Source organism: Papio anubis, chromosome 4 (genome assembly GCF_008728515.1).
Source record: "Papio anubis isolate 15944 chromosome 4, Panubis1.0, whole genome shotgun sequence".
Taxonomy (NCBI): Eukaryota; Metazoa; Chordata; class Mammalia; order Primates; family Cercopithecidae; genus Papio; species Papio anubis.
In genome coordinates, this window is record NC_044979.1 from 54604012 (window position 1) to 54631486 (window position 27475).

Below are 27475 nucleotides of genomic sequence, written 5' to 3' on the forward strand. Positions count from 1 at the left end.
CTTTTATTCCTAGCAATAACCTGGCCAGTATTATCCCTATTTTATAGATAAGGAAGTTGAGACTCAACTATTCCAAAGTCCCACTATCCAGCAGTTAAGTCAGTGATCCCAACCCAGGGGTTTCAGGACGCCAAGCTCTCTTTCCACCACGCACGTGTCTACTTCTGTATCTTATTTCCACAATCTTCTACTTTTTAGTTGCTAGTAGGTGCCCCACGAAAAAATACACGTGAAAGCCTAACGCTAAAAGTACCATTTTTACTATCACCCTCACCAACACACGCTACGACTGCCTCCCATTAGGAATGAGAGGCCTGGCCGGGCGCGGTGGCTCAAGCCTGTAATCCCAGCACTTTGGGAGGCCGAGACGGGCGGATCACGAGGTCAGGAGATCGAGACCATCCTGGCTAACACGGTGAAACCCCGTCTCTATTAAGCAATACAAAAAACTAGCCGGGCGAGGTGGCGGGCGCCTGTAGTCCCAGCTACTCGGGAGGCTGAGGCCGGAGAATGGCGTGAACCCGGGAGGCGGAGCTTGAAGTGAGCTCAGATCCGGCCACTGCAGTCCAGCCTGGGTGACAGAGCGAGACTCCGTCTCAAAAAAAAAAAAAAAAAAAAAAGGAATGAGAGGCCTTCCACATCTGGTTTCAAGCTTGCACGAAAAATAGTTAATTCCAAGCTGTGCTTTTAAACCCCATTACACCCTGTTTTGTACTCAATGCCACTAATTTCCCACAACGACGTCAGGGAAAAAAAAAAAAACAAACATCTTTTGACAACATTAGTCTTCTAAGTCCGCCTTCCACGTCCCTCTAACGGGCGCAGCTCCCGGTCCGTCTTCTTAGGCACTCAAGGTGTCTAAACTTGGGGCTTCCAGCCGGGAAAACTAAAGGCACGGGGCTCACAGGTCATTGGAGGCCCACAAGACCCCCTTAACCCCTTCCACCCCTTCCCTATTCGCCCATCTCCACGTCGTCTTCTTGGCCTTTGAGTGGAAAATGCGGCAGCCCGAAATCCTCACCAAGCAGAACAATCCGCAAAGCCGCGGAGGGCACAGGACCAGCGAGAAGACGATGGTTCCGGCCGTCAGACTAGAGCGGCGGCGACGCTCGGCGTACGCGCTGTCGTCACTGCGCAGAGGGGCAGCACCGGCTCCTCCCACGACGCTGCGGGTCCGGTTTCCGGCGGGAGAGCGGGCTGCCAGACCGGGGAAAGGGTCCCGCTTGTGCTAGGGACTTGTGGGCTGGCTGCACTGGCCACTGCGGGGTGCCCGCCAGAATGCCCCACTTGGAAAACGTGGTGCTTTGTCGCGAGTCTCAAGTGTCCACCTTGCAGTCCTTGTTTGGAGAGGTATTGTAGTTAAACTGTCTTCCAGATCCTGGAGGCAGACGTTTCGGTAGTCTTACGACCTGTTCCAATTTTTTTTTTTCGTGTTTGGATTGAGGGCCAAAAGGCCGTTTTTACGTTAAATAGGGGTGTTGTGGTTCTGTACTGCACCTTCACCCACAGTCTCTTCCGATTATTGAAGAGGAGACTGTCTAAGAAGGACGGGCCTGCACTACAGAACGTTGCCTAAGACGTGTTTGACACACGCCACACTTTTGAGAAGTTTGCCCACATTAGCTCCTAGAAGTTACTTATCTTACCCCAGCCCAATGACATTTATGTAACAGATGTGTTTGCAGAGTGTTGTTTATTCAAATATAAGTTCACACGTTTCTGTGTGATAGTTGGAGTGAGTCAAGTGTAGAGAGGTGGTTGCTTTCAAGGCCACTAAGGGGCAAAGCAGTGCTTCAGGTTTAAAAATTCACTGACTTTTCCAGAATTGTAACAGTCCCGAAGAGGTCTAGTGTAAACTTTTCTTCTTAACTGATAGTTCACAGGATGCGCTAGAGAAGAGTTTGTCTTCTCTGGATGAACATAGTTACATAGGGAGTCCTTTCAATAGACAGAGGGTAGCATTCACCAATTCAAAATTTAACCTATTTTTGACTATTTTCTGGTGGTCTTTGATGTACTTTTTGATTCAGACTCATTAATCAGAATTGGAATTAATCAAACTTGGATCTTACCTGTGAAGAAAGTGAATGAGAATATAGGGTCATACTATATCCCCATCTTTTGGTTTGCTTTTTAAACTACAGTCATGTGTTGCTGTCACTTAATGAGGGGGATACGTCCTGAGAAATGCATCGTTAGGCAATTTAATCCCTGTGAATATCACAAAGTGTATTTACACAAACCTAGATGGTGTAGCCTGCTATACACCTAGGCTGTATGGTGTAGCCTATTCCTCCTACGCCATAAACCTCTACAGCGGTGCAACTCTACTGAATACCATAGGCAGTTGTAACACAGTGATGTCTGCATCTAAACGTATCTAAACATAGAAAAGGTACAGCAAAAATAGGGTATTATAATCTTATGAGACCACTGTTGTATATGTGGTCCATCTTTGAACACGTGACAGTACTTTCATCCAACTAGAAATACTGCATGGCAGTTTGAGGTGGCCTGTGAAGCATTAGTGGAAAAGTACTCCCCTTGTCTAAAGGGGCGCATTATTTAGGGAAGTTAGAGGTCAACAACTGCATCTTCAATTAATTTTCTATTTATAATGCTTTCAATTATAGTTATATTATTACTGGAGCATTTTCTTGATTATGTTCTCTGCATTTCATCTCTGGAACGCAGATCACTCCAACCAGAAATGCTCCTGCTGAAAAAGAACAATTGGCAAATAGGGATGAGTAGTATTGACTTAGTGGTGGATCACAGAAGGGTTTTTGACTTTTGCTCTTAATGAAAATTATGTTTAACAATATTTTATTATCAGTTCTGCAAGGTGCTGTGCATGTGGGAAATACAAAGAACTAATAGGAAAGAAATATAAAAAATGGGTTCATGTTTTTAAGAAGACTCATTTATTTGTTCAATAAATGTTTACTGAGCACCTTTACTGTGGCAGGCACTAGCTTATTGCAGTTTACGTTAGCGAGATTTATAAAGGTGAAAGGTTAAATAACAGTGGAACAGTTCAATATAATTCTAGGTCACAATAAGAAGGATGTTATAAGGTATTATTAGGCAACAACAACATGTAATGGATAGCAGAGATACTCAGCAACATGCATTTAATTCTTGAGACAGAATTTTTTGCTTTTGTTTTTTGAGACAGAGTTTGGCTCTCTTTCCCAGGCTGGAGTGGCATGATCTTGGCTCACTGCAGCCTCTGCCTCCCAGGCTCAAGCAATCCTCCCACCTCAGCCTCCGAGTAGCTGGAACCACAGGTGTGTGCCACCAAGCCTGGCTATTTTTGTATTTTTCATAGAGATGGGGTTTCACTGTTTCCCAGGCGAACTCCTAAACTCAAGTGATCTGCCTGCCTTGCCCTCCCAAAGTGTAGGGATCACAGGCGTGAGCCACCGCACCCTGCTGAGACAGAATTTTTGAGCCAGTTAATTTATATGATTGTTACATATAAACTTTAGAAAAGGGTTCATGTATTACATTACCTATTCATTTCCAGTAGATTTTTAGTTTATTTTTAGCAGTTGAGCTGCTTTTGCCATAGCTGTATGCCATTTAGAGTCTTTTTCCTGTGTAAATCTGAGTTCCTGATTTGTCTTGTAAAAGGAAATGTTTAACGTAGTGACTAGAATGTAATAAATGTTTGTGACTGTTGCTGTAATCGATGATAATTGAGACTCAGCTTCCTCATGGAAATTGCATAATCCCATTTTCTTATAATTATTTAAAAAAAAAATGTATTATTGAAAAATAGGCCGGGGCGCAGTGGCTCACACCTGTAATCCCAGCACTTTGGGAGGCCAAGGCAGGTGGATCACCAGGTCAGGAGTTCGAGACCAGCCTGACCAAAATGGTGAAACCCCGTTGTAACTAAAAATACAAAAATTAGCTGGGCCTGATGGCACGCACCTGTAATCCCAGCTACTCAGGAGGTTGAGGCAGGAGAATCACTTGAACCCAGGAGGCAGAGATTGAAGTGAGCCGAGATCGCGCCATTGCACTCTAGCCTGGATGACAGAGTGAGACTCCATCTCAAAAAAAAAAAAAAAAAAAGTATTATTTTTAAAAATCCAGTTTTCCTGTAATTATTTTTAAAATGTAATTCAGTTTTCCTATAATTGTTTTAAAAATGTGATCCAATTTTCCTATAATTATTTAAAAATGTAGACTGTAATTTCCTCCAAAGTAGATAATGTCTTTTACTGATATTTGTACTTTTCAGTACCCCTTGGTTTTCAGCATTTAGTAGGTATCTAATGAAAGTGTTCATTTAAGTAATGAAGTATAAGTATTTGTAGTATTAACTAGACCAGAGAGACCATTGACAATGTTTACTTTTATCTAGCTGCTAACTTAATGTACTGCAGAAAGATCTTGCATGTATGTATTTTAAAATAAATGCTATGCAGATTTTATTAGTGTTTTATGTGATCTAATGTATGCATTAGTGCCAGCATTAGTGAGTGTGCATAGTTCAGAAGTAGTCTGTAAGTTTTCCTAAGAATGAGGACCCTTGAAATCCCTTTTAATCTTTTGATTATATGTACTTAATTTCCTAGCATTAAAATGTACAGTGAAGTTGTGGCATCCCAGGAGATAAGAGTCTTTAAGAAGGAGTAATGTAAAAATGGAGTATGAACAAAATTATTCTGGAAAAATCTCTTAAATGTCCTATAAAGTTGAAAATACAAGTTTGTATATGTAAACCTGTACAATAATAAAAAATATAAACATATAGTACATAATAAAATATGCCAAATATGTTACAGAAATTTTAATTTCATAACAAAGAAAGTGCTTAGAGTTGAATTCAAGTAAGTTCAAAGTGTGTTGATTCATCCACAATATGCTCACTGTTAGGAATTTGGATTGAATATTTTACTTTTCCACATACAACTTTCTCACAAGTTGGTAAGTGTTTATTTTCTATTTTGCATGTGCAGCCTCATATTTGTGTTTGTCTTTTCTCCCCTTAGAGACATCATTTTAGCTTTCCATCCATTTTTATTTATGGACATACTGCCAGTGGAAAGACCTATGTAACACAAACGTTGTTGAAAACTTTAGAGGTAAGAATAAAAATATTAAGTATTTCTTTGCCATTCTTTAATGTATAATATTGGTACTGAAGATTGTGAATCTCCACAAATACAAAATTGAACATACCACCTTTACATTGCTCTTCTTCCCGTATTATCTTTCTCCATGAGTGAGCTACTGTAATTCACACAGTTGTCCAAACTTACACTTTCTTAACTGTTTCCTCATCTTCCCTCATTTAGTAAATCACATCAATAAACTTGATCTGTTGCTTCACATTCTTAAAATCATTTCTCCATCTACCTTTAATCCTAGCCATTGCTGCTAGGATTTACATTTACCATTGTTTTTTTCCACGTATTTCTGTAAGCCTCTTATTTGCAGTCTTCACCCAGCAGCCAGGCCTTGCAAATCTTAAGATCTTCAGGACAGTGTTCAAGTAATTTGCCCAATGTATAAGACCTTTCCTGAGCTGAATTTATCTTTTATAACACAGTGGTTAAGTGGGCTGTAGAGTCTGGCAGACTCATGTTCCTTTTTGGATTCACCAGTTAGTGCTTTCTCCATCTGCAAAGTTGGCTCATAGTGACAACATCTGGGATTAAGAGAATTAAATGTTAGTACATGGAAAGTGCTTTCTGCAGTACATAGTGCGTAGTAAGCACTCAATAAAGAAAGGTTAGCTGCTATTATTGATGAGTATTGCCATACTCCCTTTCATATCCTAAACCAGAGATGGGCAGTCTTTTTCTTAAGGGGCAGATAAGTAACATTTTGTACTTGTGGACCATGTAGTTTCTGTCTCACCTACTTGACTCTGCTGTATTGTGAAAGCATCCATGGGCATTCTCTGTGTGAATGGGCATGACTGTGTTTCAAAGCAACAGTATGTACAAAAACAGGTGGCTAGCCCACAGGCTTTGGCTTGCTAACCCTGTCCTCTAGCTCTAAGGATGTGTGTTTAGGATGGCATACTGAACTGTGTATAGTTCCTGCTCTCTTACTTTCAAGCCATGGCACATGCTGCTCCCCTACTTGGAATGGGTTTCCTGTACTCGCTCTTCCTGTTACTTGGCAGATGCTTATTTATTTTGCCAGGTTTTCTTCTACTTATATTCTACAAAGTCTTTCCTGATCCTCTAGGCTGTATCAGATGCTCCCCTGTTTTGCAGCCTTAGCACCTTGTGCTTAATTCTGTCATAATATTTAGCCCTCTCAGCTATGATTTTGTGTTTGTGTTTCCCTGGCTTTAGATTGTGAGTTTCTTGAAATTATCCCCAGCACTAAGCACACTACTTGGCACATATTAACTTGTGGATTTTAGCTTATTAACTTGTGGATTTCAGCTTTTGATCCCAAAGATCAGCTGTGCATTTTAAAAGCACATATGCCTGGGCTGTATACTAGACTTCAGAATCTGAGTGTACAAGGTCTTGGTCCAGGCATTTGCATTTCAGAACCCACTGAATGAAGCGCCCCCAAAATATGTGTTGAATAAAAGCAATAAAACCCAATAAGGAAGTTTTATGTTTAAGGGCTGCATTCCATTTTTTTTTTTTTTATCACATTGTAGTTTCTGCTGCTACTTAATCAGTGTAATATATGATTATTGTTACTACTTCTGATACAGGGACTCAGACAGGCACTTAGAATATGCTGCCTTTAAAGGTCATGGATAGCACAAATGCTGTAAGCGAGACACTATTCATAACAGAGATATTGTGGACTGTTGTTCGTAAAGAAGTGAGAGTGAAGTGAGTTAGCAAATGCTGGTGAAACTGTCCCCAAGTAAGTTTAATGTGGCTTTAGTGACACTGCTATTCAGAGAACGAAAAGCTTCCTTATTGGATACAAGTTTATAAAATCACTAAAAATAGTTACAAATTCCATTATTTGTGCCAAATGCCACAAGTTATCTTCCTCAGAATGAATCTGCTTTTGTGATCTTATTTTGAGGATAGACTGTATTTGTGAGCAAATCTCGTTTGTGTCCTTATTACTTCTGGAGTTACCTCATTTTGATATTTTGTTAGTTTTTTAAATGAAGGGCTAGTTGTTTGTTTGTTTTTTGAAATGGAGTCTTGCTCTATTGCCCAGGTTGGAGTACAGTGGTATGATCACAGCTCATTGCAGCCGTGAATTCCTGGGCTCAAGTGATACTCCCACCTCAGCCTCCCAAGTAGCTGGGACTTACAGACGTACTCCACCAGGCCTGTCTAATTTTTTTTATTTTTTAAAGACGGAGTCTCACTGTGTTTCCCAGGCTGATCTTGAACTCCTGGGGTCAAGTGCTCCTCCCACCCCTCCTAAAGCACTGAGATTACAGGCAGGAGCAGTATGCCTAGTAAAGAGCTAGTGCTTACAGTCCTTATAGGAGGATTGCTATGGTTTCTAACTCTTAAAATTCTTTTTTTTTTTTTTGACTTAAGTTTATTCAAGGATATTATATTAAAGTTACAAGTGTGAAATTCCTATTAAGAATTTTAACATTCAAATATACTTAGATTTCTTTTTTTTAAAAAAACAAAGACAGAGTCTCGCTATATTGCCCAGGCTGGTCTTGAACTCTTGACCTCAAAGCCTTGGCATTACAGACATGAGCCACCATTCCTGGCTGATTTCTTTATAAGAATTCTTTATAGGAAAGTACAAGTTTGCTTTGAATTTCCATAAGAAAGAAATGGCAAGCTGAAAGAAATAATTGAAGAGAGTTTAATGAAGGGACAATTTTATAAAGGTTGAGGACATTTTATGGGAATCACTAAGGGATGATGGTACACCAGGGCCTTTACCACCTCTAGGCCTGAAGGGACCATAGAAAGGAGCTGTTACTGGAACCCTACAAGAGGTGTAACCTTAGAAGAGGGGCTGTCCAACTTGATCTTTGGTAAAAGAGTATCCACTGCCAAGCTAGGGCCGCTGAGGGGTCATGGTGGGAGTCAAGGAAATCAATATCCAAACTTCTGTCCCACCATTCTCCCTTAGTCTCCTGCTGGTTCTTTCTATTGGCTTCTCCATCCACAGCCAGAAAGTAAGAGAGTCTGGGTGATGTAATTCTGTAGCTGTCAGGCTCTTGGGGCATGGGGTGGGTTTGGTGGGATGTAGATTTAGAAAGGCAAATGGAGAATATCAGCAGAGCCATTATTGTGTCTATGTGTTTTCTTCTTTTCTTATAGTGTTTTGGTTTTCGTTTTCAGCTCCCACATGTCTTTGTGAATTGCGTTGAATGCTTTACCTTGAGGCTGCTTTTGGAACAAATTTTAAACAAATTGAATCATCTTAGTTCTTCAGAGGATGGATGTTCTACTGAAATAACCTGTGAAACATTTAATGATTTTGTTCGCTTGTTTAAACAAGTAACCGCAGCTGAAAATCTCAAGGATCAGACTGTATATATTGTAAGTAATTTCATTTGATTAGATCATCTCTTATGTTGAAAACCAATAATTTATTAGATCAATTTTCATGTATTTGTTTTGAGTCTCATTATGTACAGTGCTCTGTGCCAGATGCTTTTGTATACAGAAATGTGTTAAACATATTCCTTATCCAAGGGAAGCTTCATTTAATAGAAAAGGTATGACACATACATGTGACTACATGTAGGATGTGATAAGTGATTGTCACCAGATGCAAAGTATTGACTGTGTGTATCCAATACAGCTTCATGAGGTATTAGCATTTGAGACAGACCTAAATGAATCAGAGTATTCTAGGAAAAAATTGAAATAGAGGATTTTCAGATAGAATTATATAAGTAAAGGCATGCAGCTGAAAATGGAGACCAGAGAATACCAAATAGTCTAGTTTTAGTGGGTTATAAAGTATGAAGGGAGAAAAAGAAGACTGGAAGATAGGTTGGGGCAGATCATGGAAGGTCTAGAAAACTATACTAAAGCACTTTATTTAATTTCTTAGGGAGTGGATAGAAGGTAGTGAAGACTTTAGAGCAACAAATATGCCTGATTACTCTGAAGACATGTTAAAATGATCATCTTTGGAATTGGATAAGAACTAACCAAGACTGGATAGTTTATAAAGGAAAGAGGTTAATTGGCTTACAGTTCAGGATGGCTGGGGAGGCCTCAGGAAACTTATAATCAGCAGAAAGCAAAGGGGGAGCAAGGCATCTGCTTCACAAAGTGGGAGGAAGGAGAAGCTCCTTATAAAATCGTCAGATCTCATGATAACTCACTATCACAAGAACAGTATGGGGGAACCACCCCCATGATTCATTTATCTCCACCTAGTCTCTCCCTTGACACATGGGGATTATGGAGATTACAATTTAAGATGAGATTTGAATGGGGACACAAAGCCTGACCACACCATTCCACCCTTGGCCCCTCCCAAATCTCATGTCGGTTTCACATTTCAAAGCCAGTTGTGCTGGGTAATTTATAAAGAAAAGACATTTATTTCTCACAGTTCTGGAGGTTAGGAAGTCAAAGGTTGAGGTCCCCGCATCTGGCAAGGTCCTTCTTGCTGCCTCCTCTCATGATGAATGGTAGAAGTACAAGAGAGGACAAGGGTGAGAGCAAGAGGTGGCAGAAGTCCCTTTTATAACAAAGCCATTCTTTCAATAAGCCATTCCTTTGATAACAACATTAATTCATTGATGAGGACAGAGCCCTCATGACTTAATCGTCTTTTATGCAGCTCCACTTCCCAATACTGCCGCACTGGGGATTAAGTTCCAACACATGAACTTTGGGGGACATAATCAAATCATGTCATTTTGTAAAGGCTTTGTAAATGCATTTCTTCTTCTTCTTCTTCTTTTTTTTTTAAAGGTTCTAGATAAAGCAGAGTATCTAAGAGATATGGAAGCAAATCTTTTGCCTGGATTTCTTAGATTACAAGAATTGGTAAGTAATGTGAGAGAGTGCTTTTTCCCCACAACTTAATCAATGGATTGTGTTGTAAAATTTTTTCATTTTGCTATTTGATAGGTGAGAATTAGTATTTTAATATAATTGTAGTTTGCATTTCTCTTATCAGTAAAGCTCAGTATTTTTTTCATAGTAAAATCAGTTAGTGATTTCATAGCATTTATTCTTCAATTATTTTAGCTTTTCCTCTCTAATTATGAAGCTACTGCTTTCTATTAAAAGTTTTTAGATGTTGCTAGAATAAATAGCAGAGGGCCAGACTTTAAAATCTCAAGGATTTTACAATTTTCTTTGCATTTCAAAATAAGGATAATCTAAAATAAGAATAGCATGGCTATTCTGGCTCATCTGGATTTCTATCTTATAACCTCAGTGTCAGAGTTTACTTTTGTATTTCAGTTTACTCTTGTGTTGGCTTCACAAAGTACAGTAAGTCCTCACTTAACATCTCAGGAGATTCTTGGAAACTGCAACTTTAAGTGAAACAGCCTACAACAGGTTCTTCCTTACCTTCAGCATCATTTCATTATAACATTGTTGAGGAAAAAAATTGGTTTCATTATATGTTGCACTTCAAGTCAGTTTCCCAGAACCTATCAACAACATTAAGTGAAGGGTTACTAATTAATACTACTGTGATTGTCATGGCCCAATAAGAAAAGAACAGGGGTGGACTTACTAGGCATTTGTGTCAGGTGAAAGCCAAATAATATCACAGATAAAACAGGGTTTTGTAATAGTTTGAATAAGGAAGATTGGTGAGAGAAATAGCTGTGGTTGTTTCCAGGTGGAACCATATTCACTGTATTCACAAAGGGAATAAAGATTTAGTTTGAGCGAAACAGTACTGTTCAATATATTCAGTTAATATTAATTTAAATTTTATTGGTTTTATGGTTTGTATTTATAAATTTATTTTGGTTTTATAATTTTATAAGTGCTTTGAGCATAAGCAGTTTATACCTACCTAATTTTATGTTTGTATGTGTTAAAGTATTAAGTAATATTATAATAAATACTTGGGAAGAAGTGCTTAAAGCATATCTGCCTTTCAAAGTTAAATACATTATTCAAATTTGAGAATCTGCTAGAAGTTTAGAGAGGCCACTGAAATCATTGTGTGCCCAAGGCCGACTCCTGAAGTTTACTTTTAGTAATAGTTGAGGGAGGGGAGGTATAGAGAGGACAGGATAATAAGCGTAGCTATTGGTGGCCTATTCTGGAAGTTAACCTCACACAGTCTTGCTTTTCTTGGTTTAATTAACTCTTGACATTTTATTACTGAGACTCAAGACCTGTCTTCTTTGAGTAGATGTCTCCTATTTCCTTTCCTTTTATTTGTTTGTTTCATTTGTATTTGCGGGTTTTTGCATATGCATCCACTATTTCCTATTGCTTTGCTCTAGAACTCACCATCTGGTATCCAGAGTGCATTATTGTCTTCTTGCCTTTCCAGTATAGATCACCCTATTTTTTCCTCCTTATGCCTAGTAATGGTGGTCATACATCCCTTTACAACAATTAGGACTTTTGACCATTTTTTAGTTTCAATTATAGAAATTGTTTGAAGAAAATTAAAAGATTTAGAGTAATCTCAGCTGAACTGGGAAAGAGAATTGTTTTGACATTTCTGGAACCATGCTTGATTTTTAAAAATGTATTTCATTTAAGAGAAATGTGGCAAAAGCATTTCTAATTTTTTTATATTAAGTAATTAAGTAAAAGGAAGTTTAAAATATGATGAATATCATATATACCGAAAGTACTTATCAGATGAATAGATAAGAACATTACCAATTTAAAATCTTTCAGCTCGATAAATATCCTCTTCTTTTTAGCCTCTCAATGTATTTAAACTGATTTTATAAAATGCTTTTAGGTAATCATATTTTTATAGCAAAAACAATTCAGTAATTTGTTATCAGGATTGTGATTAGGGCATGTTATTTTACCGCTATAGAAATAAATTCAGAGATTCTTAAAAAAATCAGACCCAATGTGATGGCTAATGCCTGTAATTTCAGCACTTTGAGAGGCTGAGTCAGGAAGATCACTTGAGTCCAGGAGTTCAAGACCAGCCTGGGTAACTTACAGAGACCCTGTCTTTACAAAAGATACAGAATTTAGTCAGGTATGGTGGCACATGTCCCAGCTACTTGAGAGATATAGGAGGATCACTTATGCCTGGGAGGTTGAGGCCACAGTGAGCTGTGATTATGCCACTGCACTCCAGCTTGGGTGTGTGACAGTTTGCAAATGGATGAACTCCTTGATTAGGTTTTCTAAATAAGGTTTATTAATATGCAAATAATTTGTTATAGGTTAGAACTTTGGGGGATTTATTTGAAAGAAAAATCCAAATGGAAATACTGCTCTGATTAAGATTTTTAAATACAAAGTTACTTTTATTTCTTTCTTTTACAGGCTGACAGAAATGTGACTGTTCTCTTTCTCAGTGAAATTGTTTGGGAAAAGTTTCGTCCAAATACTGGATGCTTTGAGCCATTTGTCTTGTATTTCCCTGATTACAGCATAGGTAAACCTTAAAACATTGTTTTGGCAAATGTTATGCAGGAGAATAGTTTTTGTTGTTTGAAAGATCAAACTAGCATATTCAAATGGAAATACTTTGATAAAGTATTTGAATATCAAATGGGAGTATCAAAGGATTAAACTGTTAAGGTTTGCTGCCAATCTCAAATAAGATGTTTGTATTTCTGCACTTATAAAATTTACTTTGGAACTGTGAGAGATTATTGTATAATTACTAATTTTTTTTGGATGAGCAACTCGTATTTGTGCTAATGTATCTTCATTTTTTTAGTCAGTACATTAAGATGTATATGTAGTGTAATTATGACATCTGTACGAATAATCAGACTAGACTTGTAAAGCATATTAAGAGTGTGTTGAAATCTTCATTTACTGTATACTTGGGTTAAATACCATGTTGCGCTTACATCTTTTGATTTTATAAATCTCATTTTCTTTACTGTAACTCATATGGTACCAATTACTAGCCCTTGTGTTTCTTATTTTCTTGGGGACTGCATTTAATCTTAAATTTCATAGATCCTGATGCTTTTGGTCTTTGAAAGAACACAGTAGCTTTTTGTGTTGCTGAATAGCTTTGTGGATTAATACTGGGCTGTCATACAGAGATGATACTTGGGATTCAGAGATTATAACTCTGAAGTATAAGATGCTTAGCAGTCTATAAAAAAATAGCATTCCATGACCTTGGCCTCATTAACACTATCCCTCTGAACTAATCAGCTGTAAACATACATTAAGATTAATACATTTTTGTCTGTTTTCACCAGAACAGCAGTCAAATAACACCTTCTGTCTTAGCTAATTAGCTGAATTTTTTTTTTTAACAGCAACCCAAAATAGATGGAGTCCTTAATGTCATTGATTTCTCATCCATAAAAATCCCAAAATAAAGGGTAGGAGGAAAAGTGATAAAAAAAAAATTTTTATTTAAAAAAATTTTTTTTAATTTTTTAAATTTTTATTTTAAAAAAAAATTCTGTACCTATGTCAGCACTGTTCTTCATAGTTCAGTTTTTTTATGACCCATTTTAAGTACTGAAAAACTATTTAGAATTTAAGAAAATTACTGAAAAACTATTTAGAATTTAAGAAAATTGTTAAAAAAGTAGATTTTATACATTTCAGTCAAGTTGAATTAATAATGTAAGTAATTATAGAATTAAATTTTAAAAATTCTATAATTTAAATTTATAGATTTAAAAATTTAAAAAGTAAAGATACAAAGCAGCATAGATAGAGGGTTTGAGGACAAAAATAAATAAAATGGTCTTAGTAATTTTAGTGAGTATAGGATAATAGATTTTTGCAAAGTGTATAATAATGGAGCCAAGTTAAATTCTGATTATTAAATTTTAGGGCCTTTTTCATATTCAGTTTTTTTTTTTTTTAAAGCAGAAACACCGTAGTCAGACAAAAAGCCATTCAGAAGGGGAACGTTAATAGATAAGTTGAAATTATGGTTAAGTGTGGAACCAGGGCAAAGAGATTATCTAAGTGGTTAGTGTTACCCTGTCACAATAACTTGGAACATGTCATTTTCAGGAATATGGTGTCTGATTTTAAGGACAGCTGTCCTCTTAGCAGTTATGGCTAGGAGCCCAGTTTGGAAGTCTTGTTTTCTGGTCTTTACCTCATGCAGACTACTCATCTTTTGGTGATGGATATTTTTTCTTTAGAGAAATTATAATGTACTTGATTAGGTTTTTGGTTTAGTTATTGTGTCAGTTTGGATAGATTAAGTTATGTTCTGATAACAATCTGAAATTTCAGTGATTACAGTTTCCTACTTAAGAACATTTGTACTGCTGTTGTCTTACATTTTACTTCTATATTTATTATAAACCATGTAATACTATAATATAAACCTCAACTATTATTATAAACCTCAGATGTTAAATATTATTATTTTGGCTTTAAAAAAATAACAGGACAAGAAAGAAAATAACTTTTATTGTTTATCCTGCTGGGGATTTGTTGAGTTCTTAAGTCTGTGGGTGTATATTTTCATCAGCTTTGGAAAAATTTCGGACAGTATTTCTTCAAATATTTTGTCTGCCCCCTCACCTTTTCTTCTCTGTCTTTTTTGTGTGGAATTGCATTGTAATTGCATAATTGCATTATGTTAGAGCACTTTATATTGTCCTACTGAAAGTCTGTTTATTTAAATTTTAAATCTTTGTGTGTGTGTGTGTGTGTGTGTTTTATTTGGGTTTTTTTTTTGTTTGTATGTCTTTCAGTTCACTGGCTTTTTTTTTTTTACAAGTGTCTAGTGGGCAGCCAATCTCATCCTGTAGAATTTTCATTACTGATCTCATTATGCTTTTGTTTTCTTTTATATCCTTGAGCATATGAGCATATTTATAACAGTTGTTTTAATTTTCTTGTTTACTAATTCAATTACCTCTTTTGTTTCGGGTTTGTTCCCTCCAACTAATTTTTCTCCATCTTAGGTATCCGTTATGCTTCTTCATGTGTCTAGTAGTTTTTTATTGAATTATAGACATTGTGTTTTTTATTGTGTTTTGGACTTTTTTCTCATTAGCATATTTAATTACCTACAGATACAGTTGACTCTTTTAAGGCTATTTTTAAACTTTTTTTGGAGAGATGATCCAGAGTAGCCATTATACCAGGGCTAATTTTAGCTCTACTTCTAAGACATAGTTTTTCTGGAATCTCTACTGAATGCCCTGTGTGTTTAGCATGGTCTCTGCCTTCTGACTAGTGGCAACATGAAAAATTCACAGCCCTGTGTGAATTCCGGGAATTGACATATAGCTCTCCAATGATTGTTTTTTCCCTAAAAATTGTTCTTGCATGGCTTTATAGGGTTTTACCCTATGCATACACAGATTAGTATTAAGCTAAGACTTGAGGGGAACCCCTGTACAGATTTCTGGAGCTCTTTTTTGGCACAGCTTCCTCGCCTCAGATACACTGCCCTGCAAATTATAGCTATCTCAGCTCTCTCGGCTCTGGTCTCTGTCTCCTCAACACATTAGGATAAATGAGCTCCTTTTGGAAGTCTCCTTGCACCACAGTCTTAAAATTATCTCTTGTTAGAAAGCTTGGCTGATGGTAGGACTCACCTTATTTGTTTACCTTTTCTAAGGTATTACGGTCCGTTACTGCCATTTGTTTGATATTTGAAAATAGTTGTTTTCTATAGTGTGTCCAGTTTTTAATTGATTATTAGAGGAGGGTACTTCTGGATGCTCCTACTCCCTCACAACTGGAAGCAGAAGTCTCTCTGCAACTTAGGAGTGGCTTTTCTTTGCACATTTGCCTATACTTGGATAGTGAAATTTTAAGACCCAAGGAGACCAACCAGTGGGTTTCTCCTACCCTTTATTTACTGCTCAATGATATGCTGTTTTGAGCTTTCTGATATAGATGGGATTTTTTTTTTTTTCATGAATTTGAATAGTCCTAGACTGTTAGAGCTGGCATGACTTGCTTATTATAGAGTTATACTCTGAGAGTTTTGTCTGCAGTCTGTAAACAAGTTGCTAGGTTACTTTTACAGCAACACAGTGAGGATTCCGATTCTTATAAGACTTTCATCAGGGCTGAAATGGGCCAGTGATAACGTCTAATCAACTTTCCTATGGGATATGGAGGGCTACGTATAAGGAATACCCAGATAGAGATGTTCAGGGGGTACTTAGAAGTGCAATCTGAGCTGGAGACTCAACTGTTTTCCAAATTTTCTTACCCATTCATTTATAGAAGTTTTTTCTTGTTTTTTTGTTGTTGTTGTTGTTGTTGTTGTTTTTCCCCGCTTGTTCATCTCTGTGATCATTTATCTCTTCCCTCCATCTCTCTTTTCTTACATCCATCCAGTTATTTGGTAGGTTTTATAGGTAGATATCTTTGTTTCTAAGTTTTTTGGTACCTTTTAGAAATTTTCAATATATTAGCTATTTCCCCATGCCTAGTTAAAAAAACTTAGTGACATTATATTTAAAGTTTGCTGTTAGAATGTAAAAGTACATAGACTCCAAAGGGAAGTTTTGGCTTTTATTTTTATTTTTTCAGCAGTTTTGAAATAAAAAAGCAAATTCAGTAACAGTGTCTCATCTAGTATCCATTCGGGATAATATTCTAAGTATAAAACTAGGCTTTGAAGTTTTTTTGTCAACTTCTGTGTTTAAATATTCCTTAATAGAGCTATTTCTAAACTTCTGTTTATAAATTTTCAGATCGTTTATATATATTTTTTGATCTTGTACCTGTGTCTAATTGATTCGCAGGCGCAAAAGTGATTAAAATCAATGGTAAATGGCCTTACTAAAAATACTAACTTACTGGGAACCTTAAACAAAAGGAAATTGACATGATTAGAATATCCTGGAAGAGTTTTTACCTGTAATTTTTGCAAAAAACTTGAGCCTTCTGAACTAGGTTTAAAGTTCTAGTCATACGCAAAGAGCTCTTAACTAAGAAGTCTAAGGAGACCATTACACCAAGAAGTCAGAGGATCTTACGATAAGGAATGAATGTCTAATTGATTCCTGTATTATGACTGGGAAATTTTGAATAATATATGGTTGTTTCTCTTTAAATTTTACTGTGTTTCTAAAATATGATTATTTCCAGCAGGGTTAAGTATAAGGTTAGGACTCTTAACGTGATATTTTATAAAGAGCCTGAGATATAACAGAAGTAGAGTAAAGATATCAAAGTTGTAGGGAGAAAACATGTTTTATAAAAGGGGGAATAACAAAGTAAGGACTAGGATCAGGTGATGATTATTGTAAAAAAATTAATTATTTTCATTTTACAAAACATGAGCATTTTCTAGTTTGTTGGCAGTTTATGTACTATACCCTTTTTTTTCCTAGTTGATTTACTTAATAGGAAGAAAAACTAGAATCTACAGTATTTTTTCCCTTGTTACTGATTTTGCCGGTCATAAGGTTCTTGAGATTTTCTTTAGCTGTCGTTGTTTTCTATTTGTCTTAATATTTAATAATTTTTTTTTACAGTCAGTTTCAAAATTTCAATTACATTTTCAGAATTATTTTTACTCAAAACACTTCTGACACCAAATGTGTGGGGTATTTTTGTTCACCCAACAACAAATTCTTCAGTTCTCTAGATATCAAGTGGGTGTCCTAAAATTCAATTCACTTCTGACACTAACTACCAGAAGTTAGTGCAGACCTCACAGGTTAAGGACTTAGTCCTACAAGAATATTAGCACTTCAGACACCAGTCTAAGTCCCAGGTTTCTACCTGTACTCCTGAAAACTGGTTATAAATTGGGGTTTCACATGACCCCCTCCTCAGGTTTGATAATTTGCTAGAATGGCTCACCAAACTCAAGAAAACAACTTTACTTATTCCGTTTATTGTAAAGGATACAAATGAACAGCCAGATGAACAGGTACACAGGATAAGGACCAGTGGGGTCCCAAGCCTAGGAGCTTCTGTCCCTGTGGGGCTGAGGTGTGCTACCCTCTCAGCATGTGGATATATTTACTATCCTGGAAACTCTCAGAACCTCATCATTTAGGATTTTTTATGGAGGTGCCATTATATAGTCATGATTTGATTAAATTGTTGGTTATTGGTCGTGGATTCGATCTTTAGCCCTTCTCCTTTTCCCAAGGACAGGAGGTGGGGCCTTAATATGGTTTGGCTTTGTGTCCCCACCCAGATCTCATCTTGAATTATAATCCCATAATCCCCACATGTCATGGAGGGACCTGGTGGGAGGTAATTGAATCATGGGGGCGGTTCCTCCATGCTGCTCTCAAGACGCTGAGTTCTCACGAGCGCTGTTGGTTGTATAAGTGTCTGGCATTTCCCCTGCTGGCACTCATTCTCTCTCCTACTGCACTGTTAAGAGTGCCTTCCACCATGATTGTAAGTTTCCTGAGGCCTCACTAGCCATGCAGAACTGTGAGTCAATTAAACCTCTTTTCTTTATAAATTACCCAGTCATGGGTATTTCTTCACAGCAGTGTATGTGAGAATACAGGCCTCTAATCACTTGGTTGGTTCCTCTGACAACCAGTCCCCATCCTGAAGCTATCTAGGGGCCCACTGTATTAGTCCATTCTCACACTGCTATAAACATACCTGAGACTGGGTAATTTATAAATTTATAAAGAAAAGAGGTTTAATACACTCACAGTCTGTGCACTGTACAGGCTTCTGCTTCTGGGGAGGCCTCAGGAAACTTGCAGTCATGTTGGAAGGTGAAAGGGAAGCAAACACATCTTCACAAAGTCAGCAGGAGAGAGAGCCTGAAGGGGGAATTGCTGCACACTTTGAAACAACCAGATCTCATGAGAACTCTATCTCAAGAACAGCGAGGGGGAAGTCTGCTCCATGAGTCAGTCACCACCTACCAGGCCCCTCCTCCAACACTGAAAATTTCAAATGAGATATGGGTGGGGACACAGAGCCAAACCATATCACCCATCAAGAAACACCTCATTAGTATAAATCAAGGTATGTTTTAAAAGGGCTTCTTATGAGTAACAAAAGATACTCCTCTTATCCTTCTCATTCAGGAAATTATGAGGGCTTTTAGAAGCTCTGTGCCAGGAACCGGGGTGAAGATCAAATACATATTTTTTATTATATCACAAATCACACTTTTCTATTCTAATCTTGTAATAGTTTTATTATTCCTTGATTATTGCTGGGTTTGGGTTTTTTTTTAATACCTTTGTTATAAAATGCTTGAAGATATGATTAGGGTGCTGTGTTAATTATTACAAGTTATTTTGTGTCCTGTGAACAGGCAACCTTCAAAAGATCCTGTCCCATGATCATCCTCCAGAGTATTCAGCTGATTTCTATGCTGCCTACATTAACATTCTTCTTGGAGTTTTCTACACTGTTTGTCGAGATTTGAAAGAGCTCAGACATCTGGTAAATGAATATTTTGCTTGTATATATATATGTGTGTGTGTGTGTGTGTGTATAAATATATGTGTATATATATCTTTCAATATTTTCCATGTAGAAATGGTGTGAGATAGGTTAGAAACTGAAATTTTATTCTGGAAATTTGCATATGGCCTCTTGAGGCTAACATACCGTAAGAAGGTAGATGTTTGTGGGTTAGTACAAACTTTGCTTGTTCTGATCAGAAAAATGTCATTCTCAGATCTTCTCACTCTTCCTTGTTTTTTCTCTAATTACAGAAAATGCAGAACTCCATTAAAATCAAAATGAGGAATAACAGAAAAGAGATGTAAAAATTTGAGCAGTTTTACAACTCTGTTAATATTTTGTAACAGATTTTGTTCAAGTTTTATGTATGCAGTGATTGAGGTCTAGAATCTAGATGGATTTGAGTATGGTCGGAAGCTTTCATTGCAGGTCTTTCATTAACCGCTGACCCTGAGCTGGTAATCTTTGTATAGATGGTTCTTTTTATTTATTTATTTTTTTTAACAATTAGAATAGCTGTTTATATATCATAGACAGTTTGGAAAATGTTGATGTTGAATTTTTCTTTGACCTTTTTTGTTTAATTGTGGGGATGGGAAAGGAAGGAGACAAGAATTTCTAGTTTCCCTTTTAGAAATCCTTAATTAATAATTAAGATTTTAGCTCCATTTAACAGAAAATAGTAATATATCTGAGGCTGGAAAACAGTCACTTTCAAAGTAACAGATTCTATGTCTCTTAGCACATTTTCTTCACTTTGTTCTTTTTCTCTTTCTGCCCTGAAAAGTGTTACTTAGTTTCAGTGTGTGTTTGAGACAGAACATAGAAGGCAACTATTTAAAATTACGCTCACATTTAGTATGTTTTTGAAAGTTTCAGATTTCAGGGCTCCTCTGATTTGCATGTAGATTTCAGACATCTTCTCAGTTAGGAAAAAACAAAACTGTTTTTCCAGTTCCAGTTTATCACTGACATTCCTCTAGAGATTGGATGTCTTGGGATCCCTGGCTTCTGAGGGAAATGGTAACACAAGAGACAGAGAGGAGAGGGTCAGGAAAACGCACCTGGGTGAGATGGACTTAGGAGCAAATAATCCTCCTCTGTCTTTACTGGAAAGTAACTTACAGTTACCACTGTTTAGCACTCGAATCCTGTGGGAATCTGTGCTGGCAGCCATTTCAAAGTAGATTATAAAGTATAAGAAGAAAAAATTTAGGGAAAATATCTATGGGAAAATAAAATGTAAAGAGAGAAATATATATTTAAATATAGTATTTTTAAAAGTTCTTTGGGTTTCACTGAGGAATGATTTTATTTAGGGTAAGGTTACAGCTTTCTTAAAAATCATATTCATAAATGTGAAGTATGGTTTAAGTCTTATACTACTATTGGTAATAATAAATACAGAAAAGGATCCTTAAACATTAGAGAAAAATAGCACAGTGTTCTTAGTTTTCTCTATATATAGAATACAGAAAAATAAAGATACTCATTTTCCTTTTTTCTTCAGATATATAGTGTTGTTTGTGTTTGTCTCAAAGTTTGTAAGGGGCATATTTCTTGAAAGTTTATTAAATCGCCTGAAAAATATTCTTTTCAGGGATCTTTTCTAGAACGATGCTTTATGAACTGATATTTCTGTATTTCTTAGAGGCTAGTTCTATAGGTAGCTTAAGATAGGAGAAAATAAAGTACTACTTTGATACTCATTTAGGTTTGTTTTCTCTGACAAACCTTATGATACTGCCTTTTTAACTGTTATTCATAAATTCTTAAACATATTTTAGTGTTTTAGTGTTTCCACCAAAAAGAAAATCAATACAGTTGCCCCTTAGTATACTTGGGGGATTGGTTCCAGGACCAGTCCCATGTATATCAAAATCTGAGCACACTCAAACCCTGCAATCAACTCTGCAGAACCTGAGTATACAAAAGTTAGCCCTCCATACACATGGGTTTTGCATTCCCTGAATACTATGTTTTTGATCTGTGTTTGTGATCTACACTTGGTTGAAAAAAAAAATCTGTGGACAAGTGGACCTTCACAGTTCAAACCTATGTTGTTCAAGGGTCAATTGTTTATTTTGATAAGCCAAATTGTGTACCAGTAGCTGTTAACATTATGACACTTTAGTGTTATTAAACTATGCTTAGATCTGAAAATCTAAAATGATGGTAAGGAAGTTTGGCTGAAGCGAATAATGTCTTCTTGATTCTTCTCTACACTTAATATTAACCAAATTTGGAAGATTTTTCTACTTTAAATAATTGTTTTTTATGAAGTAGAATAGGAAGAAATTAATGATTTGGTTCGTAGTTTTCTGTTATCTACTTATATAGTTACACATTTATATATATATCTTTTTTCTATGACTCATTGAATTATTTTGATATGAAATACTTGGGAACAAACATATATATATATATATTTTTTAAAATAAATGGAAGCAGTATGTTTTTAACCAGTTTGCTTAAACTACTGTTCAGTAGAATTCCAATGCTGATTCATAGAAAACTAATAAGTAGTTCTAATTAGTTAATTAGTACTCCTCAAACTTTAGAATACATAGAATTTCTAGAGAGATCGTTAAACATAGATTCCTGGGTCTCATCCTCAGAGATTCTGATTTGGTAGGCCTGAGATGATGCCAAGAACTTAGATTTATAACAATCTCAGGTAGTGCCGCCAATCCAAATACTTTGAGTCATACGAAACTCGATGATGTTTAATTGATGAGAATGTTCAGACGTTAGAAAATAACAGTTAATTATTTGGGCTTGAGGTTTTTCATTATATGTTTTATGGTTCTGTATGACATAAATATAACCTAAAAGTGCAAATTATGCTTTGTTACTGTAGGGAAGTTCATATTTTTACCCTGCAGTTTTGGTAATTTGAATCTATAAAACAAACTAATAATAGATTCATGGGAAAAAAGGCATACAAATTTATTTTTTAATTTTTATTTAATTTTATATTGAGTTCCAGGATACATGTGCAGGACGTGCAGGTTTGTTACATAGGTAAAATGTGTGCCATGGTGGTTTGCTGCACCTATCAACCCCTCACCTAGGTATGAAGTCCTGCATACATTAGCTGTTGCATACAAATTTATTAATATGCATATGGGCACAGGAGCCTTACACAAAATATGAGAATCAAAAGGTGGGGGGCAGAAAGGGGGGCCAACTGTTTCAAATTTTTATACCATCCTGAGGCTACAGAAAGAAAATGGGCTTGGAGCATGGCATAACAGGTTATTGGAGGGAGAGGAGGAAAGACATGGTTAGGGAAGGCACTCTTGTTGTGCAAATGAAACCTCATAGGTAGCAACTTCCAGAAAGAATAGATGGTAGCCTGTGCTAAGTTTCTCTGTCAGACCTTCAAAGGTGTCAGACCCTCAAATCTCTTTCTTGAGAGTTAGTCTTTCCTAGATCCAAGGTGGGAGATGATCAGAGAAAGCCTGCTTGCATCTGCTGTTTTCTTATTTCCTCTACAGATGCAAATCTCCCTCACAAAAAGCAGCTTTTCAGGGCTATTCTTGTGCTTGCAACCCTTCTGATTAGCTGTATCAAAATATACCAAAGAAGTGTATTTTTGGTGAGACACTCCATTCTCCTAATTTTGTATACAGAGGCAGAATTTAGCCAATTAAAGAATATTTTGTGTTGTGCTATCATTATTGGTATTTTTGCTATTTTGTTATAGTAATAAGCTACAATTACATTTTTTTTAAAGAAAGAATCAGGGTCTTACCATGTTGTCCAGGCTGGAGTGCAATGGCTGTTTACAGGTGCAGTCACAGCACACTACAGTCTTGATCTCCTGGGCTCAAGTGATCCCCCTGCCTCAGCCTGAGTAACTGGGATTACAGGCGCATGCCACTACATATAATTACATTTGACTTGAGCAAATGTGTTTAAGTAAAATTTCTTGAATATTAATACAGATTTTACTTGAAAAATAAATGTCTAATTGTGATCGATCAGTGCTTTTCTCTTCCCTTTTTTTTTTCTTTACTTACAGGCAGTACTTAATTTTCCTAAATATTGTGAACCTGTGGTTAAAGGAGAAGGTAACTGTGTAATTTTACTCATTAATATTTATTTTGAGAAAGGTTTTTACAAGATATAAATTACTGAAATTTTCTTCCCTTTGGGATAGCAAGTGAACGTGATACTCGCAAACTGTGGAGAAATATTGAACCTCATTTGAAGAAAGCCATGCAGACTGTTTATCTCAGGGAAGTATCAAGGTAATTTTCTATTTAGTATGCATACTATTTTTTATATCTTATTCAGGATATATACTCTCTCAACTGAAATAACAGAGAGAGGGACTCTAAAAGAAAACGATACCTGTTTGAGAATTGGCATTGCAATGGGAAAGCACATGCTGTAGTAAACTCTGCATCTTCAGGGAGGTAAAGGAAGACAAGGTTTTTAAAGGAAGAATGAAGTGAATTACATAATTGTTTTGAGATAATTATTCTTCACCACAAGGATCTGTTTCGGTTCAGAGCTGGACAGGCAGTTGCTGGGCAGATGTCCTCAAGGAGGTATTTTTTTGTGTAAGATTGCATTAGCCTTTACACAAGGTTATGTTTTTTTTCTGTCTTTTGTAATAGTTCGTTTTATCAGGCATTATGCATGAGGAGCCTTCGTGGCCTTTCTTGGCTCTGTTTGTCAGGATTTTTAACACGTGACTCCATTTTGATTCTGACAACTTTTACTTTTTCCCCTTTTAATCAAGATTTTTCTCCAAAAGCATTGCTCATCAGTCATCCTGTATTTAGGTTTTTATTGTCCCTTGGTGCCAGAACGGACCTGTCCTGGGTTGTTGTCTGGTCACTTGTTGAAGGGAGTGAATGGTGGCTAGGAGTCAGTGTCAAAACCCTTTTAGCCACAAGGGAGGTTTGAAGGGAGTGGCTAAGTCTACCTAGAGTCCGTTGTTAAGTTTAATTTTGTCTGTTCCATAGGTGTTGGCTATCATTGCAAAGTGCTTGGGCCAGCGTTGTTCTGTTAGGAGTTGTACTTCTGTAGAAATTGTTTTTTGAGACAGAGTTTCACTCTGTCGCCTAGGCTGGAGTGCAATGGCGCAATCTTGGCTTACTGCAACCCCTGCCTCCCGGGTTCAAGCAAGTCTCCTGTCTCAGCCTCTTGAGTAGCTGGGATTACAGGCTTGCACCACCATGCCTTACTAATTTTTATATTTTTAGTAGAGACGGGGTTTCACCATGTTGGCCAGGCTGATCTCAAACTCCTGACCTCAGGTGATCCACCTGCCTCGGCCTCCCAAAGTGCTGGCATTACAGACGTCGGCCACCGCACTTGGCCACTGCAGAAATTTGATGGGCAACAAGTACAAAGTTTACAAAAGAAAATACAAAGTAAAATGTATAGTAATATGACAATCCTAGTTTGTATAGTGCTTTTGAGCTGTGAACCTCGGCTTAAAGGGAACCTACTGAGTAAATCAGATGACCACAGGGAGTTACATGAGACTTCTAACTATGTGGCCTCTTTTCTTATTTGGTTTATATAGGTCTCAGCTTTCCCAGAGGAATTTATTCAGGTACAGCTTGTGGTATTAGCAGTAACACAGACATTTCCTTATGTAACCAATAGATACAGATCAGTTTTATCATCTAGTATCATATGACTGAGTTGAAATAAAGCAGAGTGAGCTACAATTATATGAGGGATATTGCCCAAGTTGCCCACTAGATGGACTAAAGAATCTTTTAGGTCAGGTTCCGTCAACTTACCAGCAGTAGCTACTGATTGTGAAATTTCAATTATACCATTATCAAGTGAAAATGGTAGGCATTAAGAGGAGTAAGAGTCTCATTATGATGTGGAGTCTTGTTCTAATATCTTCGAAAAAACTGTTTCCACCATGAAACTGTTGACTTCTTATTCTGCTTTGTAGTTTGACTGTCTCTGATTATGGCATTTAGTGGTTTGTTGACCCTTCTGTGTGGTCCACACATCAGGTACAAGGTTTGTTCCTTAAAATTCATCTAGCTTCAATGTATAAGGCTTCAGGAACAGAGTAGTTCCCCTTTTTAGTAATTTTATAGAAGAAAGTTGGATTGGGGGATCCTAGAAGAATTTAGAATCTAGTCTAGGCTACAAGTTGATTATAAAAACTCAAATACGATGCGTAAAGCTACAAACTAATAACAGGTGCATTATAGGTTTTTTTTTTTTTTTAAGAAACATAACCTTTTCTCTCTATGTTGATCACATAGGTATCTCAGATTTTAAAACCTCTTGAGTCTAGGAAGTCAAACCAAGGTCGACTTAAGATTTTATTTAATATCTACAATCTTTAGGTTCTTGGGCTTGCCAGGAAGTGGCATTTTTTACTCACTCACTGTAAGACTGGGAATCCTTGAAACCAGGCAATTCTGTGCACGTTTTCTAATGTGATATGACAGTCAAAGTCTTGGTAATATAACCAGTGTTTCCAATTACATCCTGTTATAAATAAATAAACATATTTTCAAGGAGAAAAAAAGTCCCCATGAATAGTTTTTGAATTTTAGAGGGATGAAATAGGGAGAAAAAGCAGATGCTTCACCTTGGTTCACAAAATATACTTTACTAAATTGCTAATTAGCAGTTTCCTAAAACTATACAGGTAGCTTAAGAGAGAAAATTTTCTCGGCTGGGCGAGGTGGCTCAAGCCTGTAATCCCAGCACTTTGGGAGGCCGAGACGGGTGGATCACAGGGTCAGGAGATCAAGACCATCCTGGCTAACACAGTGAAACCCCGTCTCTACTAAAAAATACAAAAAACTAGCCGGGCGATGTGGCGGGCGCCTGTAGTCCCAGCTACTCGGGAGGCTGAGGCAGGAGAATGGCGTGAACCCGGGAGGAGGAGCTTGCAGTGAGCTGAGATCCAGCCACTGCACTCCAGCCTGGGCGACAGAGCGAGACTCCGTCTCAACAAAAAAAAAAAGAGAGAGAGAGAAAATTTTCTTAAATCTGGAAAACAAAAAGAAACAAAAAACTGATAAAGTTTCAAATAAAAATCATAAAAACATCCTCATCAGTTATTCAGTCTCATGTAATTAATTTTTGTTCTGTTTGATCTTGATTAGCAGTTTCATGAACCCATCATTTCTTCATTAGAGTTCCCATAGATTTTTATTTAGTCCATTGATCTTTAAGTTACTAGAAACTTGTATTTAAGAGTACTTGTTAGAATCTTTTTTTATGAATCTGATTGCAAATGATTTTAGATAAAAATCAGAACAATAACTGTAGGCTGACAGAAACTTAAAATAGCCATGGTTAAAAATTTGATGAAAGTTTACCATAATCAGAAATTGACAGGGAAATTTGATTATTTTTTGCAGCATACATATAATCACCACAATTATGACTTGATGATACATTAGATCTCTAAGTTTTATATAATTTTAGAACACTGAATTAATCACATACCTATAAATATAACTAAAAGAAGATCCAGTATTACTTATCATTTGGCAATGCTTCTTACACAATTTACAAAATAAATTTAATCATTTAATATCTTTACAATGTGGCTTTCCAGGGGCCTAGCTAGAAAATCCAAAAGTTAGTTCTAGGTCAAAAATGTTTAATTTAGAATTTTGATACTGGGGAGGTCTATCAAAGATGCGAAAAGGTTTAAAACACCTGGTCAAAACAGGATCACAGGTCACTGTAAAATAGTAGTCATTCATTTAACCAGAATGATAATCAAAGGACTTCAAAAGCAATATAGAAAGTTACCTGGATTTAAAAAACGTTAACCCTTTCAAAGCTATTTTCCTAAGTAATAAAAAATAAAAAGCTAGTAAGAACACAGAAAGTTATCTTGATAAAATGCAAAATATTTGTTTCTTGGGCCAGTTACCAAAAAAGTAGAGAAAAACCTCTTGCAGTGTGATTGCTTCTCCTTATGGGAAGCCCATTTAGATAACCTGGAAGTTGAATCCAGCAAAAACAGTATTTGAATGTAATCAGACACAGGAAGAATGTGTGGTCAAGGTTATGAGAACACACCATGA

At 36.6% G+C, this 27475-nt stretch overlaps 1 protein-coding gene across 3 annotated transcripts in view; it reads left to right on the forward strand.

Annotated features, from left to right (window-relative positions):
* The first annotated feature begins 1146 nt into the window (after positions 1-1146).
* Positions 1147-27475, forward strand: part of ORC5 (origin recognition complex subunit 5) — an 84058-nt gene continuing 57729 nt past the window's right edge. For all 3 annotated transcript variants that reach the window (XR_004183182.1, XM_009203599.4, XM_003896439.3), the window contains exons 1-8: positions 1147-1350; positions 5007-5099; positions 8268-8468; positions 9864-9938; positions 12387-12498; positions 19276-19406; positions 23458-23506; positions 23596-23686. Coding sequence is in view for 2 of the 3 variants with exons in the window: in XM_009203599.4 (XP_009201863.2) it covers positions 1279-1350; positions 5007-5099; positions 8268-8468; positions 9864-9938; positions 12387-12498; positions 19276-19406; positions 23458-23506; positions 23596-23686 (824 nt within the window). In the remaining variant the exon portion in view is untranslated. The remainder of the gene's footprint in view (positions 1351-5006; positions 5100-8267; positions 8469-9863; positions 9939-12386; positions 12499-19275; positions 19407-23457; positions 23507-23595; positions 23687-27475) is intronic.